Genomic DNA, 16,451 nt, shown 5'->3' on the forward strand with positions numbered 1-16,451 from the left:
TTGGCAGAAATCTTGAGCTAATTAAAATACTGAGTCATTTTTGTATAATTTGATTTACCTACCGGTACATAGCTTTGTAGAAAAGAAAATAATATTTTCATTATTTCTGATTTGATTTCATGGCACTATTGATATCTGTATTATTAATGTGTGTATTTAATTTACCTTAGTGAATGCAAGAAGGGAACTTGCATTTCTTTTGCTGGAAGTGGTAATGAGGAAAATAGAAACAATTCCTATCCTCACAAAGCAGGATTTGCTCAGCCATCGGGCTTGTCAGCAGCTGGCGGGGAAACGAACTGCCTCTTTGTTGCCGACAGTGAGAGCAGCACTATCCGGTCTGTATCACTAAAGGATGGTGTTGTTAAAAACCTGGTCGGAGGAGAAAGGGATCCTCTGGTAAGTCAGCTTCATACTTTAAAGAGGTTTACATGAATTGACTACATAAAATAATGAAGTAAATATTATAAAACAGTTGTTTATGCAAGATTTTAAACTGGTTCAGATGCACCAGATCTTTTCTGTCAGTATTTTGGCTTGTAACCAGGAAATTACAAAAAATTACTTCAGATACATGGCTACTCGAGCTCCAAAATATGATAGGTTTATGTTGGTCTTATCGGTTTAATTGCATGGGAAGAGAATGAAGGGAAATGAGGTGAGTGCATGAAAGTGGTAAAAGATCACAATACTGTTAATGAATAGAAGGACAAACGTGAGGGAAAAATGGCTTTCATCTATTTCTAATGCTCTAATGCACATTGACTAAGTCCATATCACATGTGGTTGCTTTATTTGGTGAGTTAAAGTATTATTCATAAAATAAGAAACCCATAAAAAGCAAAATATTTTCTTTAACTTGGACTTAACTATTGTAATAAAAATTATTTGAAAAGTTAGTATTGTTAAATTACAGTAAAAGTCTAAAAATCCAGACTGCTTAAGTATTCAGATTTTCCAGATTCTTGGGGATACTTTTAAAATTCAAATTTAAGGAGGAATAAAGAAGAGGTGAACGGGTGAATTTTGATAGGTAATTCATGAGCAAATACAGCAAGCTTCATTTTTCAAAACAAGCAGTTTTAAAAAGAAATAAAGTGGACACTTGTTGCTGTTGTGCACCTATTGCGCTTACACACACAGATTTTTGGACTCCTACTGTCAATGCCAAGTATTACTTTTGCCCATGTGATGTTGAGACTCTCAGAACCTTGCACATGAAATGCAAGATTGAACTGCATTTGGAGTACCTGTTTGAAATTTGAGATTTGCTGTTATCAAATGAGTTCTTCAATCTGCTGTCTCACAATAATATGGTCTGTTGGAGCATGGATGATGCCACACCTGAACAAGGTGTGGAATGTTATCTGCCCAGTTTAGCAAAAATTTTATTAATTCTATTAAATGACTTGCAAGATGTAGTGGGAAAAGATTGACTGTAGGAGCCAACTACAGTATATGGATATGTTGGACAAACAGGAAATTTTACATTAATCACCAGAAGATGTCAAGTTATTTTTTTTAACTACAAGAGAGTTAATTAAATTGTCACACATCAGAGAGAGAGACACACACACACACACACACAAGAGAGAGAAAAGCACCACACGAGAAAGACACACATGAGAGAGAGACATACACATACGAGAGAGAGAGAGATAGTGTGCGTGTCACATGACACCATGAGTTACTGCACTGGGTAACACCAACCCTAGTGATGTCACTGAAGATGAAGGGTATTCCTTTTGCCTTCTTTGGGCTTCATTGGACAAATGAAGGAAGCCAAAGATCAAGAGATTGGCGTGGAAATGGAATAAAGAATTGTTGGCAGATGACTGCAATTTCAGGATCTTTACAGACCAAATTTTGCTAAATGTCGAGGAATCCAGATCATGCACATAATTTAGGGAAGTGCAGGTGAATCACTGCCTCTCTTGGAAGGATTGTGTTTCTGGATGGTGGGAAGGGACGCAGTGAAAGTACAGATGTTGCATCACATACAGTCATTTTCATGAAGAGGAGAATGGAAGATGGAAGAGTAAAATAAAGTCAGACGGAATGATAACTTTTTTTAAGTGAAATATTAATTGTGCATCCAATTTGTTGCTGCGACACCAGCAAATTCATTCTTGATGTCCAAGTTCACTCTTTGAAGATGGCATTCCTTTTTAGTTTGCCCTTCCAGAAAATGGTGCATTATTTCTCATACTGATTGTGCCTCATTCATCTGGTACTGTATTCACTGGAATTTTGAAAAATTAGGGGAATCTTATAGAAACATAAAATTATGAAAGGCATGGATAAGATAGAGGTAAGCAAGTTTTCATTGGTAGGGGAGTCCATACTAGGGGACATAGCCTCAAGTTTCATGGTAGTAGATATAGGACAATGAGGAGGAAGTTTTTCCAAGAGGGTGGTGAATCCATGGAATTCACTGCCCATTGGAGGCTACCTCAGTAAATGTTCTTAAGACAAGGTGGGATAGATTTTTGCATATTAAGGGATACGGGGAAAATGCAGGCAGGTGAAGATGAGCCATTGAATAGCAGAGTAGGCTGGATGGCCTACCATTGCTTCTTATGTTCTTATAATGTTAAGACGAAGGTTCTGATTTCCTCTGCCTTGTTAGAGCATCTTTCAGACCATGAGGGTCCTGATATTTTGGCCTGTTTGTTTTTAATTTGAGGAGAGGACCCTATCTCAGCTGAAACTTCAGTCACAAATCAAAAATTTATATTGTCCACCTCTGGGAAGAGCGGAATATACTCGGGATCTCAAAGTTCCATAATCCTAATGAAGAAAGGGTTCATATTTATTGTGGTAACTCCTGAAGGATCTCCTTGCTGTTTGCCACTGCCAGGATTCTTCACTAGATCCTCCAGGTGGTCCAAGAGCAACTCCCACCCCCGAGTACAGGAAAGAGTCCATTCATTTAGAGATACAAGTGCACAGGATCTAAATTTAAATTTAGACAGACTGCACAATAACAGGCCCATTCAGCCCATTTACATCCAATTGGCCTACAACTCTGGTATGTTTTGAAAGGTGGGAGGAAACTAGAGCACTAGGAGCAAGCCCATGCAGACAAGGGGAGAATGTACAAATTCGAACCCTGGTCCTGATCGCTGGCACTGTAGCAGTGTTGTGCTAACTTAAACACTTAAACCCCAGTACCTGCATCAGCCAATCCTGCCCTTGCTCCAGCCAAGTCTCTGTAACAGTTACAACATCATAGTTCTCCATAATGGTCCATGCTCTGTATCCCCTTTATTCCTAATACTCTTAGCATTGAAATAGGCAACTCTATAACTGACTACTTTTATGTTTATCCCCTTCCTGTCCTTCCTCACAAACTCAGAACACCTAGCTTCATGCTTTTGACCTTCTACCCTATTCTCTGCACTCATATTCTGGTTCCCATCTCCCTGCCAAACTAGTTTAAACCCTCCCCAACCCCTGCCCACCAGGATATTGGTCCCTCTCTAGTTCAAGTGAAGCGTGTCCTTTTTGTGCAAGTCAGACCTTCTCCAGAAGAGATCTCAGCGATCCACAAATCTGAACCTCGGCCCCCTTCAGCACACATTCATCTGCCACAGCTTCCTATTCCTACCCTTTCTGGTGTGTGGCACAGGCAGCAATCCTGGCAGCTACCAGCTTCTGATTGTTTAAAACATATATTTTTCTCATCAGACACTGGGGTCACAACATTCAAATGTATCACCTCAGAAGAACACATACGAATTTTTGGTCTGATTTCATTGGCTATATTTTAGCCACCTAATAGTTGACATTTTGTAACACCATTCTATCTGAATTGTCTCTTGGAGTCTTGAGTAAAGCTGTTCATATATTAGACAGGATACTTTATTAGATTCATCTTTAAAAACTGATAAAAAGACTTCTGCGCCAAACCGAATTTCCTTTGGCTTCTGAGGAAGTAAAGTTATTGGTGCATAACGTCAACATAGGTGTTGTAAGGGTAACAGAGCAACCACTGTATTTTCAGAATACAGTATTTTACAGGTGGAAAAATTGTATCTGAATTATCTTTATTAGGCTGAAGTAGTCTGTAAAAGTAGAACTCGTGGAATGAATCACTAACAGTAATTTTGTGAGTTCTCCCTTAAATTACACATGAGGGGAAGTTGTGATCAATTTCAAGTGTAATGACAGTGTACACCGGCAGCTTCACCATAATTTAACTGCAAAATTTGAACCATGTGAGTTTCTCTGATTCCAAAGTTAAAATGAACTAGATAATTATTAAAAATTCCATTATGGTTTTAATAAGCCTTGTATTCATATTCTATCTTTATTTTTCTTGCTGTCAAGTTATGAAGAGAAAACCATTTTGTTATTTCCTCACTTTGCTGGGACTGATAACACAGAACCCAAGAGCAACAGATGCAAGAAAAAGAGTTACTAGATCTTTCAAGGTCAGAAACAAACAGTTGTTTCAGCGCTGTCGGCAAAATCATGACCCATATTTCTCTAGAGTTAGCTGCTTTAATATCATTCCTTCCCTAAAATAATTTTGATTTCATAAACCCTAACGGCAAATAAAAATGTTATTTATCTTGCTTTAAAAATTCACCCTTTTTAGATATTCCAAAGTAAATGACTGACCAAACAAGGCAAAATAACTGAGGTGCCTCAGTCTGGTGCTATAACCGTTAGATGAAGCAAATAGTCTTATTTTAATTAACTGAGCGAAATAACCATATCTGAGAAAGTTTGATGCTTGCAAAGTTAAATGAGGTCCTCTCACGCATGCATGTTAAAACCATGACTAAGTTAATGAATTATTTTATCTTACTCATGAAAAAACTGGGTATTTTACTTTCATTAGTTTGATTTATAATGTAATATTTGTAGAAAACCATTTAGAAAAAAAATAAAGTTTGACTTTTATTGTTCGTTCTTCCATTCATCCATTAACTGACTTGGTATTTGAATTTGGCAATGTGCATCATTCTGTCATTATATTTGACTAATAAATTAGTGATTAACAACTTGTGCTTTAAATGATCACATTATTTGACTTTATTTAGTAGCAAGGCTGTACGAACTATTCATGAGTAAGGTTAGAGTTTGTTGAGATAGTGTGCTTCATAGTTTAGCTGTTTCTGCTATTGCAGTAAGCACAACTTTATAGTAGATCTGGCCAAGACTGTGTCTCTACAATTTAGCAGTTGTTTTGACATTGTGCTTTTAAAATCACAGGTGAGTCAGGAATAAAATGCTAAATTATTATGGTTAAATGCTATAACAGAAATTGTCTAAATGGCTCATTAAATCTTTGCTGATGTTATTTTATGCTTCATTTATCAAATTAAATCCATCTGTCCAGCCTGCTATCTATCCAATTGGGCAGCACGGTTAGTGTAGCAGTTAGTGGAATGCCTTTACAGTGCTAGCATTCGGGACCAGGGTTCAAATCCTGCGCTGTCTGTAAGGAGTTTGTGCATTCTCACAGTGTCTGCATGGGTTTTGCCTGGGTACTCTGGTTTCCTCCCACTGTTCGAAACGTACTGGGGGTGTAGGTTAATTGGGTGTAAATTGGACTCATGGGCCAAAATGGCCTTTTACCGTGCTGTATGTATAGAAACATTTTTTTAAATTTAAGACAATTCTGCTAAGAGAAAGAAGCAGGCTAAAAATTTTGTGTATCTCTGTCTTGAATGTGCTAAGCAACTGAGACACCTTATCCAGTTCGGTAGTGAAAAAAATCAAAGATTCCTTACCTTCTAGGTGACAACATTTTGCCTAATTTTAGGACTATTACCTTTGGTTCAAAACACCAATACCAGGGGAAGCATTACCCCTTTTGAACACAACATAAACCTTTGTAAGAAATTCACATGTTTTAATGAGATTACTTCATTTTTTTTTTGAAAATTTTATTTATTAGTATCTTCATACATTTCAAATCAACTTGCTATAACATTACATCATAGCTACTAAATAATTTTAAAATTCCCCCCCCTCACCTCCCACCATCCCTAACCCCTACAGATAGAAAAAAAGAACATATTCATTGTAATAATTATAATGACATTAATAATACCATAATATATTTCTTAATAAAGTACCATATTTTTTGGGGGGAGGGGGGTAGATTAGTCTATAGTCATAAATCTCATATAAGGCTCCCATATTTGACAAAATTTATCAATCATCTCACATAAGTAATTTTTCTAATGGGAGACCATATTTTATTTCATTAAATCATTCTTCCAAATATTGTATAAATGGAAATATGAAATTTTTAAAGGTAGAAAATAAATACCAATTTTAAAACATTTACCTCTTTTTTTTTGTTAGCCTTGCCTGCATAATCTGTCCTCAAATGCATATTTGTGTAGTCATGGTCCGATTAGGAACAACCAACATAGCTTTGTGAGGGGCCGGTCACGTCTTACCAATTTGCCTGCATGGAGATTTCAGTAGGGTTTTTGACAAGACCCACGGTGAATTGGTAGTTTGGACATGGAATTGGCTGACCCATAAGAAACAAGAGCATATTGGATGAGTCCAAGTCCTGAGGCTGCTGCAACACAACTGTTGCCCCCAGTCTGTCACCTAGAGTCACATCCTCCTGCTCCTCTTGACTGATTAACTAGGAATCTGAGGGGTGAGATTGTGTGTAGGACCAAAGTTGATTCAAGTTACAGTTCCCTTTCTTTGCAGCTCTAGCTCATAAATGCTGAACTGAAGCTCCTTGAGCTGCTGGTATTTATTACACGTATGCTAACCAGGGGTCTCAACAGTTTCCATGAACACTGTTTAAGACTTGAGTAGTCATGTTGTATTTAGTAAGTTCCAATATTTCTACCTTATTTATAGTGCTTTGGGGTAAAAATCATACAAAGAATATTTCATGTAGCTAGCAATAGTCATTTTTGAAAAACCTTCATATTGGCCAAAGAATTCTTGCCTTGGTTTCAAAGTCATTGCAAAATGGCCTGTTCCAATTACAATCATGGCATCTTCTGGAGGTCTTGAATCTCGATTATGGTGAAAAAAGAAGTTTCGCAGCTATTCTATCGAGCAAAGTGGTGTGATTGCATTTAGCAGTTCCCAGTCATGCATCTGGTAATGGAAAATCATTGCTCAGCTGTATTTGAGTTAATGGACAGAAAATTATTTTAAATATATCTCCTGGATAGCAATCCTACTAATGCATTCTTGGTGGACAATTTTGTAAATCAATACTTTTGAAAAGCATTTCCTTTAAACAAACTATTCATGTAAATGGTTTGAATCCATTTATTTTTTTAGCTGTGAAGGCAGTTAATTTACAGTAACTTTCAGACTCCACTCAATTTAGTAAGCATGGGGGAAAGCAATTGCCACCTATGCAAACAAAGAGACATTGAAAAGTTAATTAAAATGCAGGATTGTAAATAATCATATTTAGATTCACATAGGAGTTTTTAGTTACTAGAATATACACCTGAAGCCATTTAATGCACTGGGAGCTCGCTCTCCAACTGATGGCCCAAAGTTGATCAGAAATTACCATTGAACCTTTTTCTTTAATAATTTGGCAAGTCACTACCACAGGGAGGTAACCCTTTTCCAAATCTATTGATCGACCTACTTGCAGTGACCCTTGAATAAATCCTGGGAAAGACTACAGAGGAGGAGACAAGCCAATCATCACTGATTGTACTGATTATCAGGTGTGCCCAAGAATTAGGAGTACAAGTTCTTCTGCCTCTACATCAATTAAAAGAAAAACGCTAGTCTTTTCAATAGTGATCTGTGCACTCATGCCTGGAAAATTTTGAGATCTGTGCTCATATTGCTCAGGATTAGCCTAAAACCTCTCAATGCCAAAAACAAAGAGTTCAAAATCCATTTTAGAATGCTGCCTGGGAAACAGAGAAACTCACCAGTGATCACTGATCCTCATTGGGGGAATCAGAGGTAGAGAGAGTGAGCAAATGTAAGTCTTGGGAGTATATCTTTCCTGGACCCAACACACAAATGGTATCATGAAGAAAGCACGTCAAGGCCTCTACATCTTCAGGAGTTTGCAGAGGTTTGGTATGACATTGGAAAGCCTGGCAAATTTCTGTTGATGTGGAAAAGTGTGGTGATCGGCTGCATCGTGGTCTCGTATGGGGGCACCAATACCCTGAGTGCAAGGCCCTGCAAAAGGGAGTGGACGCAGCTCAGGACATCACAGATACAACCCTCCCCACCATCAAGAAAATCTACAGGAAATGGTGCTGTCGGAGAGCAGCAGCAATCATCAAGGATCTGCACTCTGTTCTTGCAGCTACTATTAGAAAAGAGATATAGGTGCCACAAGACACGCACCATGAGGCTCACCATCAGACTTCTCAACAGCAAACTCAATCAAGGACTCATTGAAGGGCTCTTACTTTTTCACTTTCTTGATTTATTTTCTCTATTACACAGTCAGTTTGTTTACATTTCTTTATTTACATGTGTTCATTGTATACATTTTTTTTTCTTGCTCTGCCAATAAGTGGTAATTCTGCCTCGGCCACAGGAAAAAGAATCTCTAATGACCAATCTGAATTCTTCAGATTGCAATATTTTTGGGCTTTTAAAATGGTTACAAGTTAGTCTGATTTTTATCATAAATATAATCTCAGCCCATTTTAAACGGTTTATGTTTAAGTAAAGCACTTGTTAATTTTCAGAATCTCTTTGCTTTTGGAGATGTCGATGGAATTGGAATAAAAGCTAAGTTGCAGCATCCTCTTGGAGTAGCTTGGAATGAAAAAAGGAATCAACTGTATGTTGCAGATTCCTACAATCACAAGGCAAGTCGTTAAAGCAATTTGCTTCATATCGATTATTTTCTTTTGGTTATAGTAATGGTTTAGGTTAAATAGAACCTAAATAGAATGCACAAAGAATAATATTGGTATTGTATCAAAATGTTTTCTTTGAAATATCATTTTTACATCTTTGAATGTTAAATGCTATTTATCTGTCCTTGCAATGTATACATTCAATGTTTTAAATATATATTTAATCTAATATGAAATCTGGAAACTGCTTCAGATATAACAAAGCTATGAATCTGATATCAAAATGGAAAGGAAATGAAACCTAGAAAGTCCTGAGACTTTTAATGATTATTAAAAGCTACTTTGGCTTCAGACTCTATTATTTGAGAAATGCACAACTTTAAGTGACTGTGTATGATGGGAAAAATTTGGATTTACTGACTTAGTCAACCTGAAGGACCAAAAGACCTTTTAATCATTTAATATGCGTGTTTATTCGATAGGAGTATCCTCTCAACCTCCACTTGCTGTTTTAGATAACATTCACAAAAAGAATTCATTGCTTTATAAAATGAGTTAAGGTTCACAGAATAATTTAATACTGTAAAAAGTTTTTTAAAAAGTCATTTTGATTTTAATGATGGAACTCTCAAATATATCACTTATTTTGAACTCAGATCAAAGTGATAGATCCAAAAACAAAACAGTGTATGACACTAACTGGAACTGGCAAAGCTGGCAATGTAATTGGTCCCAACTTTAACCAAGCTACATTTAATGAGCCTGGAGATGTGTGTGTTGGTGAAAATGGGAATGTCGTTTATGTAGCCGATACCAACAATCACCAAATTAAAGTACTGGATTTGGAAATGGAGACTGTCTCTGTGGTAAGCTGCATTTCTCACCCAAATCACTTTATATCTTGCATCAAATACATGGCTAAGTATTTCTGCAGGCAATATCTGGGTTTTTTTTTGAGGGTGTGGATAGGGTCATAAAGTTAAGATGCATCATTCTAATAGAGGAAAGAATAATCCCATAGTCACTCTTCCACTGAATCCTACTGTGTACAAATTCTAATGGGAAATGAAGTGTTCAAAATACACTGTAAGATATCTTTTCATTACTTTTTTTTATATAAAATCTCATTTGTGCTCTTGAATTCTATAATAATTTATTTATTTGTTATCAAATTTAGACCCATTAGAAATTGCATATAGTCTACAGAGCATGATTTCTTCTTTCTCATAAAACTATCAAATAATTTATGAAATATTTTTGAATGATTCAAAGAAAGAAACTTTGCCCTTTTAATTTTCAATGTTTGGCTAATAGTAAATTCTTTACCAAAACCTTCAATAAAGTAGTTGCCTCTCTCTTGTGCAGTTTTATATAGAATTTGCTACTTTCGAACATCTCACCTTCATTCAAACACTAATTTTGTCGTTATATTTTTCAGCTGACTGACCTATATTAGTACAAAATATCATTTTTTTTACCTCTGGAATTTTCTTCTTTTCTCCAAACTATCAATATTCCAATCATTGATGTGTTTCATCACACATCATGAAGCAGAAAGTTCATCCCAACCTATTTCTCTCTTGGTATATCCTACTATCCAAAAGCAGATCATACTAAGTTTAGGTTGAGGTTATAGATTTAGGTATAGATTTCTTAATATGTTCTGTATTTTCTTGTTTTTACTACACAAGAACCCTCCATGCCCACTGAGTTCTATTTTTTCCAGATTTTCATAATTCGGCCTATATAAAAGCCACTTTTGGCACACCATAAATCCATTTTCTCCACAAAGAAGTGAATGCTGAATTAAAAGTTAAATTACCCTCTAAAGTGAATCATAAATGTACATCAGATCATAGTTGTAATTTTTATTATTCTTTTATTCTTCAATAGCTGCCAATCACTTTTATGGATGTTGTGGATTCTTCCCAACCTATGAAAACAAAGAAAGTTTATAGGTTGCCAAAATCTGCTGTTTCAGTGCAAAAGACTCCATTAGTTGTGAGACCTGCTCAGACACTACAGTTCCATCTGAAAATTGAACTTCCTGAAGGAGCAAAACTTACAGAGGGGGCCCCAAGTTTCTGGTCTCTCTGGGCAGAAGGTAATATTCTGGCAAATCTGCCACACGTTCTCATTATTTCTATGTCATAATCATTTATGCCACACTGTCAAAGTAAATGCAACAGTTATTTTACAAATAAGCAATTCTGTATAATGTATCAAATAGGACTGTTTGCAAAATTAAGTATCGCATTATATAATTTTCTGATATTATGGATTGTAAGGGTGCAATTAGGTACATAATTTCTGTTCCATTTTTCAGGAGGGGTTGTAGGCCTCTGAAAAGATGAGCTTATTATTCACTTTGACAAAAGCGTACTAAAATCTGTGCGTTTTTTGGATACCTAAAATGTCGGATTTAGGACGAGTATGCAGACCAGACACAAGTAGCAGTATTTTATTCTTCGTTGGAACAAAATGGTCTCCAGTATCAGAGCCATTCCATATCAAGCAATTGAACGAGAATCAGAATTTATTGTCATGAACAAGTCATGAAATTTGGTTTTTGCAGCAGTGTCATATTCCAAACATCCATCTTACAATATTACTATACATTTTTTTTTAAAGTGCACGAAAAGTAAGGCAGTGTCTTTCGTCCTGATGGAATCTGATTGCAGCGGGGAAGAAGCTGTCCTTGTACCATTGAGTGCTCATCTTTGTACCTTTTTTCGCTTTATGTACCTTTTTTCGCTTTATGGTAGCAGAATAAAGAGGGCATGGCCTGGGTGGTGGGGTCTTTGAGGATAGACACTACTTTTTTAAAACACCACCTCATGAAGATGTCCTCAATGGAATGAAGTCTGGTGCCTGTGATATCGTAGGCTGAATTAACAACCCTCTGGAGTTTATTCTTGTCCTGAGAGTTGGTGCCTCCATATCAGGCAGTGGTGTAACCAGTCAGTATGCTCTCCCCAGTACACCTGTAGATGTTTTTGAGAGTCTTCGGTGACATACTGAATCTCCACAGATACCTCACAAAGTCTAACTGCTGGCGAGCCTTCTCTGTGATGGCATCAACGTGGAGGCTTGAGGACAGATCCTCAGAGATGTTGACACCCAGGAATTTGAAGTTCTTGACCCTCTCCACTATTTAGCCCTCGAGGAGGACTGGGTTGTGTTCCCCTAACTTCCTCCTGAAGTCCACAATCATCTCCTTGGTTCTGCTGATGTTGAGCGTCAGGTTGTTGTCATTTACACCATTCAACGAGCTGATCTGTCTCCCTCCTGGATGCTTCCTCATTGCCATTTGTGATTCTGCCGACAACTGTAGTGTCATCAGCAAACTTGTAGATAACATTGGAATTACAGCCATGGGTACATAACGAATAGAGCAGTGGGCTAATCAAGCATCCTTCGGGGTGCGCCTGTTTTGATGATCTTTGAGGAGGAGCGGTTGTCTTCAATTCATACTGACTATGGTCTTCCAATGAGAATGTCAAGGATCCAGCTGCAGAGTGGGGTAGAGGCCTAGAGTTTGTTTCTTGACCAGCATTGAGGAAATAATGGTATTGCAGACTGAGCTGTGGTCGATGAAGAGCAGCCATAAGTATGAATTGCTGTTTTCGAGATGATCCAGAGCTGAGTAAAGAGCCATCGATGTTGCATCAATTTTGACGATATGCGAATTTCAGTTGGTGGTTGTTGAGGCAGCTCACGCTTCTCTTCTTGGGTACCGGGATGATTGATGCCCTTTTTAAGGAGGTGGGAACCTCTGACTGCAGCAATGAGAGATTGAAAATGTCCATGAACACTCCAGCTAGTTGGTTGGCACAGATTTTCAGTACCCTGCCAGATACGCCATCAGGGTCTGACGCCTTGCAAGGGTTCACCCTGCTGAATGATGTTCTAACATTGGCCTCATAGACAAATATCACAGGGTCCTCAGCTTCTTCAGGGACTCTGGTTGGCACTGTTTGGTTCTTCTTCTCAAACAGGGCATAGAAGGTGTTCAGCTCATTGAGTAATGAAGCATCACAGCCATCTATAGTGTTTTCCCTCATTTTGTAGGCTGTAATGGCCTACACTCCCTGCCGTAGCTGGTGTGTTTCTGTGTCTCTCGCTTCCTCCGAAATTGCCACTTTCCTTCAGAGATGGCCTTCAGAAGGTTGCGCCTGAACTTCTTGTAAAGATCCTGATCCTTAAATGCCCTTGTTCTTGCCCTCAGCAGGTTGCAAATTATCTGATTCATCAGGGCTTCTGGTTGGAGAACTCCCGATATATGTGTGTGTGGGCACACCCTGTTGAAGTCGGTGACACCTGTTGCATATTCATTCAAGTCTATGGATGAGTTCTTGAATATGTTCCAGTCCTGCAGATGCTCCTCCGCCTCCCTCGACCATACTTTCTCTGTCTTCACCACTGGTGCTGTGGTCCTCAGTCTCAACTTGTGCACCAGGAATAGAACTATAGCCAGGTGATCAGACTTGCCGAAGTGCAGTCATGGTATGGCTCAGTATGCGTTGTTCAGGGTGGTGTAGCAGTGGTTGAGTGTGTTGGTTCCTCTGGTCTCGCATATGGCGTGCTGGTGGGAGTTTGTCAGAGTACAATGATTGGGAAGGCATCAGGATGTGCTGTCACATGGCTGTTCACTACTTGAATAGATGAGATGGATAACCTTGTAACCAAACTGGCCAGTTCGGCAACAAAATTTTCCTGTAATCGTAACATGATTTGTCTCTTTCCACAGACTCTACCTGAATCATGCTCTTATTTTTTACTTATTTCATTTTCAACCACCTGTTACATATGTTGATTTTGTTCTTCTGTAAAGAAGATAATTCTTTAAATTTCTTTTTTGCTGCAGCTTTCAGCAAATGGAACTAATATAAAACACTCTGAAGGTAGAAAAATAATGAATGCAACAAATAAATGGAAAGGATTAGAATAACCCAGAATATATTCCCTTTAGAATTTAGTGAACATTTTATTGTCTGGCCTTGATTGGAAAACTGTGGTGATTAATTGAGGCAAAAATCTGATGTCTTAAAATGTTGATTAAATTATATTATTAACTTCAAACATGAATATTTAATTTCTATTTACATTTTTTTTTTCTTTGCAGGGAACGAATGGCTCTTTTTGGGCCAGAAAAACGAAGGAGAAATTGTTCATCTTGACAAAGAGACTGAAATCATCTTTTTGGTTCCTGCCCAAGTACAGACAAATGGACTTGTGTTATCAATAGATGTGTGCCTCTACTTTTGCAGTAAAAATGACAATATTTGTCAAATGAAAGGAATCTCATTTAAACAACCGTTACGATTTTCCAGTGCATGTGAAGAAACCATTTCAAAAGTGGACCTCAGCTTCTGCTTTTGAGTAAGTATGTTAATAATTATTTCCTTGAAATTTCACTCCAGGTAAATAAGGAATTAAAAACAACGTAGCATTTAAGTTTGATCCATCAGAATAGCTGGGTAGTATTTAACATTGGCATAATGAGTTTGAATCTACTACAGACAAAGACGTTGACATGACGTTGAGAAAATTCCAACTTGGCATTATTTTCCATTGAAACCAATGGAAATAGTAATCAAACTTTTGTAATTACAACTATGATTCATTTTGGGAAAAATGCAGGAAGCTTTATTTTGTGCCTTTTTTTTTATTATGCTTGAAATGAGAAAATGTTCCATTCTCAACTACAGTACAATTCCGATTATCCGAAATCCTCGGTTATCTGAAATTTTTTGGATCCATAAGTGGCATCTGTTCAGCTCTTTAAAAAAAAATTTGGATAATTGAGGATTTCAGAAAATTCAGAATCCTCATTTATCCAAAAAAATTTCAAAGCCAAAATTATGTCATTTCACCTCCAAAATAATTTCAGATAACTGAGGATATCTAAAACAATAAAATATCCTCAGTTATCTGAAATTTTCTTTGGAGCTGAACTGATGTTACAGGTTGAAAAAATTTTGGAAAACCCTCTGAATAGAATTGAGTTTTTTGGTGTTTTTTGTTCAGGTTCTTTTTTTGTGAGAATAAAACATTATTTCTTGCTTTAAAAACCTTTCCTTGTTGTTTGTTGTTTAAACACTGTTATAAATGATTTTCTGTTGCTAATGGGCTGTTTTAAAAAAAAAAGACCATTTAACTGAAAATATAGTTTAAATGGAATAGACCCGGTCACGACCATTTCAGATAATCAGAATCGTACTGTATTAACCCACACTTCTTTTGCCCTGCACTTTCTTCATTTAAAGTAAGTTTACATCTTTATCAGTAATATTCTGCAAATTGTAACTGAAAATTTATTTTTAAAACACTTTCTGTGGTAAAAATATTCAGGTAAAACCACAAGAAAAATGTATGTAACCAGGCTTTTATATCAAATACTGACTGTGAAAGATCTTTGTGCAATTCTTGGCTCAGTTTCAATGTTTTACTAATCATTAGTAAAAATTAGTTACAGCAGTGAGAAACCTTTATGGCATCTTACAGTCACAATGAGTGTAATTTTATTATTAAAATACAAACAGATGTGGCTTGGAAGCAGAGTCCTAAAGTGGTATATCGAATTATGAATGTGGTAAAAAGAATGCGCTTTTGGTTTGTATCTATTTAAGCTTCTTTCAAAGTACATGTACGAATTGAGTTGAATGAAAAAATTAATAGAGAAATATATGATTTGATAAGGGATGTTAGTATATTAAGAGTTTATAAATACACATAGTTTAAATGATGAGTAAAAGCAAAACCATTTGGAGTTCTGATAAGAGTTTCATAATGATGTTATTTTGAACCCTGGACTATAAAATAATTTGATACCATTAAGCTACAGCCAGTTCTTTTGACGGCTTGGAATTAATCTTGTACCTTTTTCAAGATAGGAGAATTGCAAAGTAAAACCAAAGAATTTTTAAAAACTTTTTTCTTGTCTATTTCTGAATATTTGTAAAGTATTCCCAATTTAATTTAGGGCAATGAGCAAAACTTTGTATTTCTTTTGCTAGACAAGCCCATATATAAATTTACAGAACTCTTTCTAGAAAATGGTTATGCACTTCTCGAAAAACTAATTATTTTTTGTCCAAGTGTGCAATGTCATTCGATGTAACTTGATTTCTGGTACATTTTCAGTTGCAGTTGCACTGTTTGCTGTGTGGAGAATATTTGATGCTCTATGGCAAATGTCTTACTTATAATCCAACTGCATTGAACAGTGTGCTAATTTAAAATTTTATATATTAAACTGTACCAATTCAATACTTGTATAGTAACATAAAAATAGAAGGAAGCTCAGTTCTTCAAATGTGCTCCACCATTCTACCCTCAACTTCACGTATAATCTCTTAATCACCCAAAATCTATCAATCTTTACCTTGAATAGATTGGGGGTGCAATTAGTTGCTGTTTCAGGGCTCCAGGGACTTGGGTTCAACTGTCTTGGGGCGAACTGGATGCAGTTTCCACATTCTTTACGACCGTGTACTGAGCCCTGGGCACTCTTGTTTCCCAGAGTAAGAAACAAAAGTCTACAGATACTGTAATTGAAGTGAAAACACAGTTTTTGGGAAACTCAGCAGGTCAGACAGCAGGCTTTATATAGCAAAGATAAAGATACATAACACCTGAACTTACAAGAGACATGCT

At 36.8% G+C, this 16,451-nt stretch overlaps 2 protein-coding genes across 7 annotated transcripts in view; one reads left to right on the forward strand and one right to left on the reverse strand.

Annotated features, from left to right (window-relative positions):
• nhlrc2 (NHL repeat containing 2) overlaps window positions 1-16,451 on the forward strand; it is a 96,782-nt gene that overhangs the window by 59,690 nt on the left and 20,641 nt on the right. For all 5 annotated transcript variants that reach the window (XM_069899999.1, XM_069900001.1, XM_069900000.1 and 2 more), the window contains 5 exons: window positions 171-399; window positions 8,679-8,801; window positions 9,449-9,658; window positions 10,686-10,896; window positions 13,918-14,174. In XM_069899999.1, coding sequence (XP_069756100.1) covers window positions 171-399; window positions 8,679-8,801; window positions 9,449-9,658; window positions 10,686-10,896; window positions 13,918-14,174 — 1,030 coding nt within the window. The remainder of the gene's footprint in view (window positions 1-170; window positions 400-8,678; window positions 8,802-9,448; window positions 9,659-10,685; window positions 10,897-13,917; window positions 14,175-16,451) is intronic.
• ccdc186 (coiled-coil domain-containing protein 186) overlaps window positions 6,021-16,451 on the reverse strand; it is a 124,299-nt gene continuing 113,868 nt past the window's right edge. The window contains exons 19-21 of one of the 2 annotated variants that reach the window (XR_011345352.1): window positions 16,180-16,342; window positions 10,615-10,725; window positions 6,021-7,117 (exon numbers count right to left, since the gene is read on the reverse strand). The gene's annotated coding sequence lies outside the window, so the exon portion shown is untranslated. The remainder of the gene's footprint in view (window positions 7,118-10,614; window positions 10,726-16,179; window positions 16,343-16,451) is intronic. The other variant, XR_011345354.1, reaches the window with a different exon arrangement.

Source organism: Narcine bancroftii, chromosome 10, assembly GCF_036971445.1.
Source record: "Narcine bancroftii isolate sNarBan1 chromosome 10, sNarBan1.hap1, whole genome shotgun sequence".
NCBI classification, from domain to species: Eukaryota; Metazoa; Chordata; class Chondrichthyes; order Torpediniformes; family Narcinidae; genus Narcine; species Narcine bancroftii.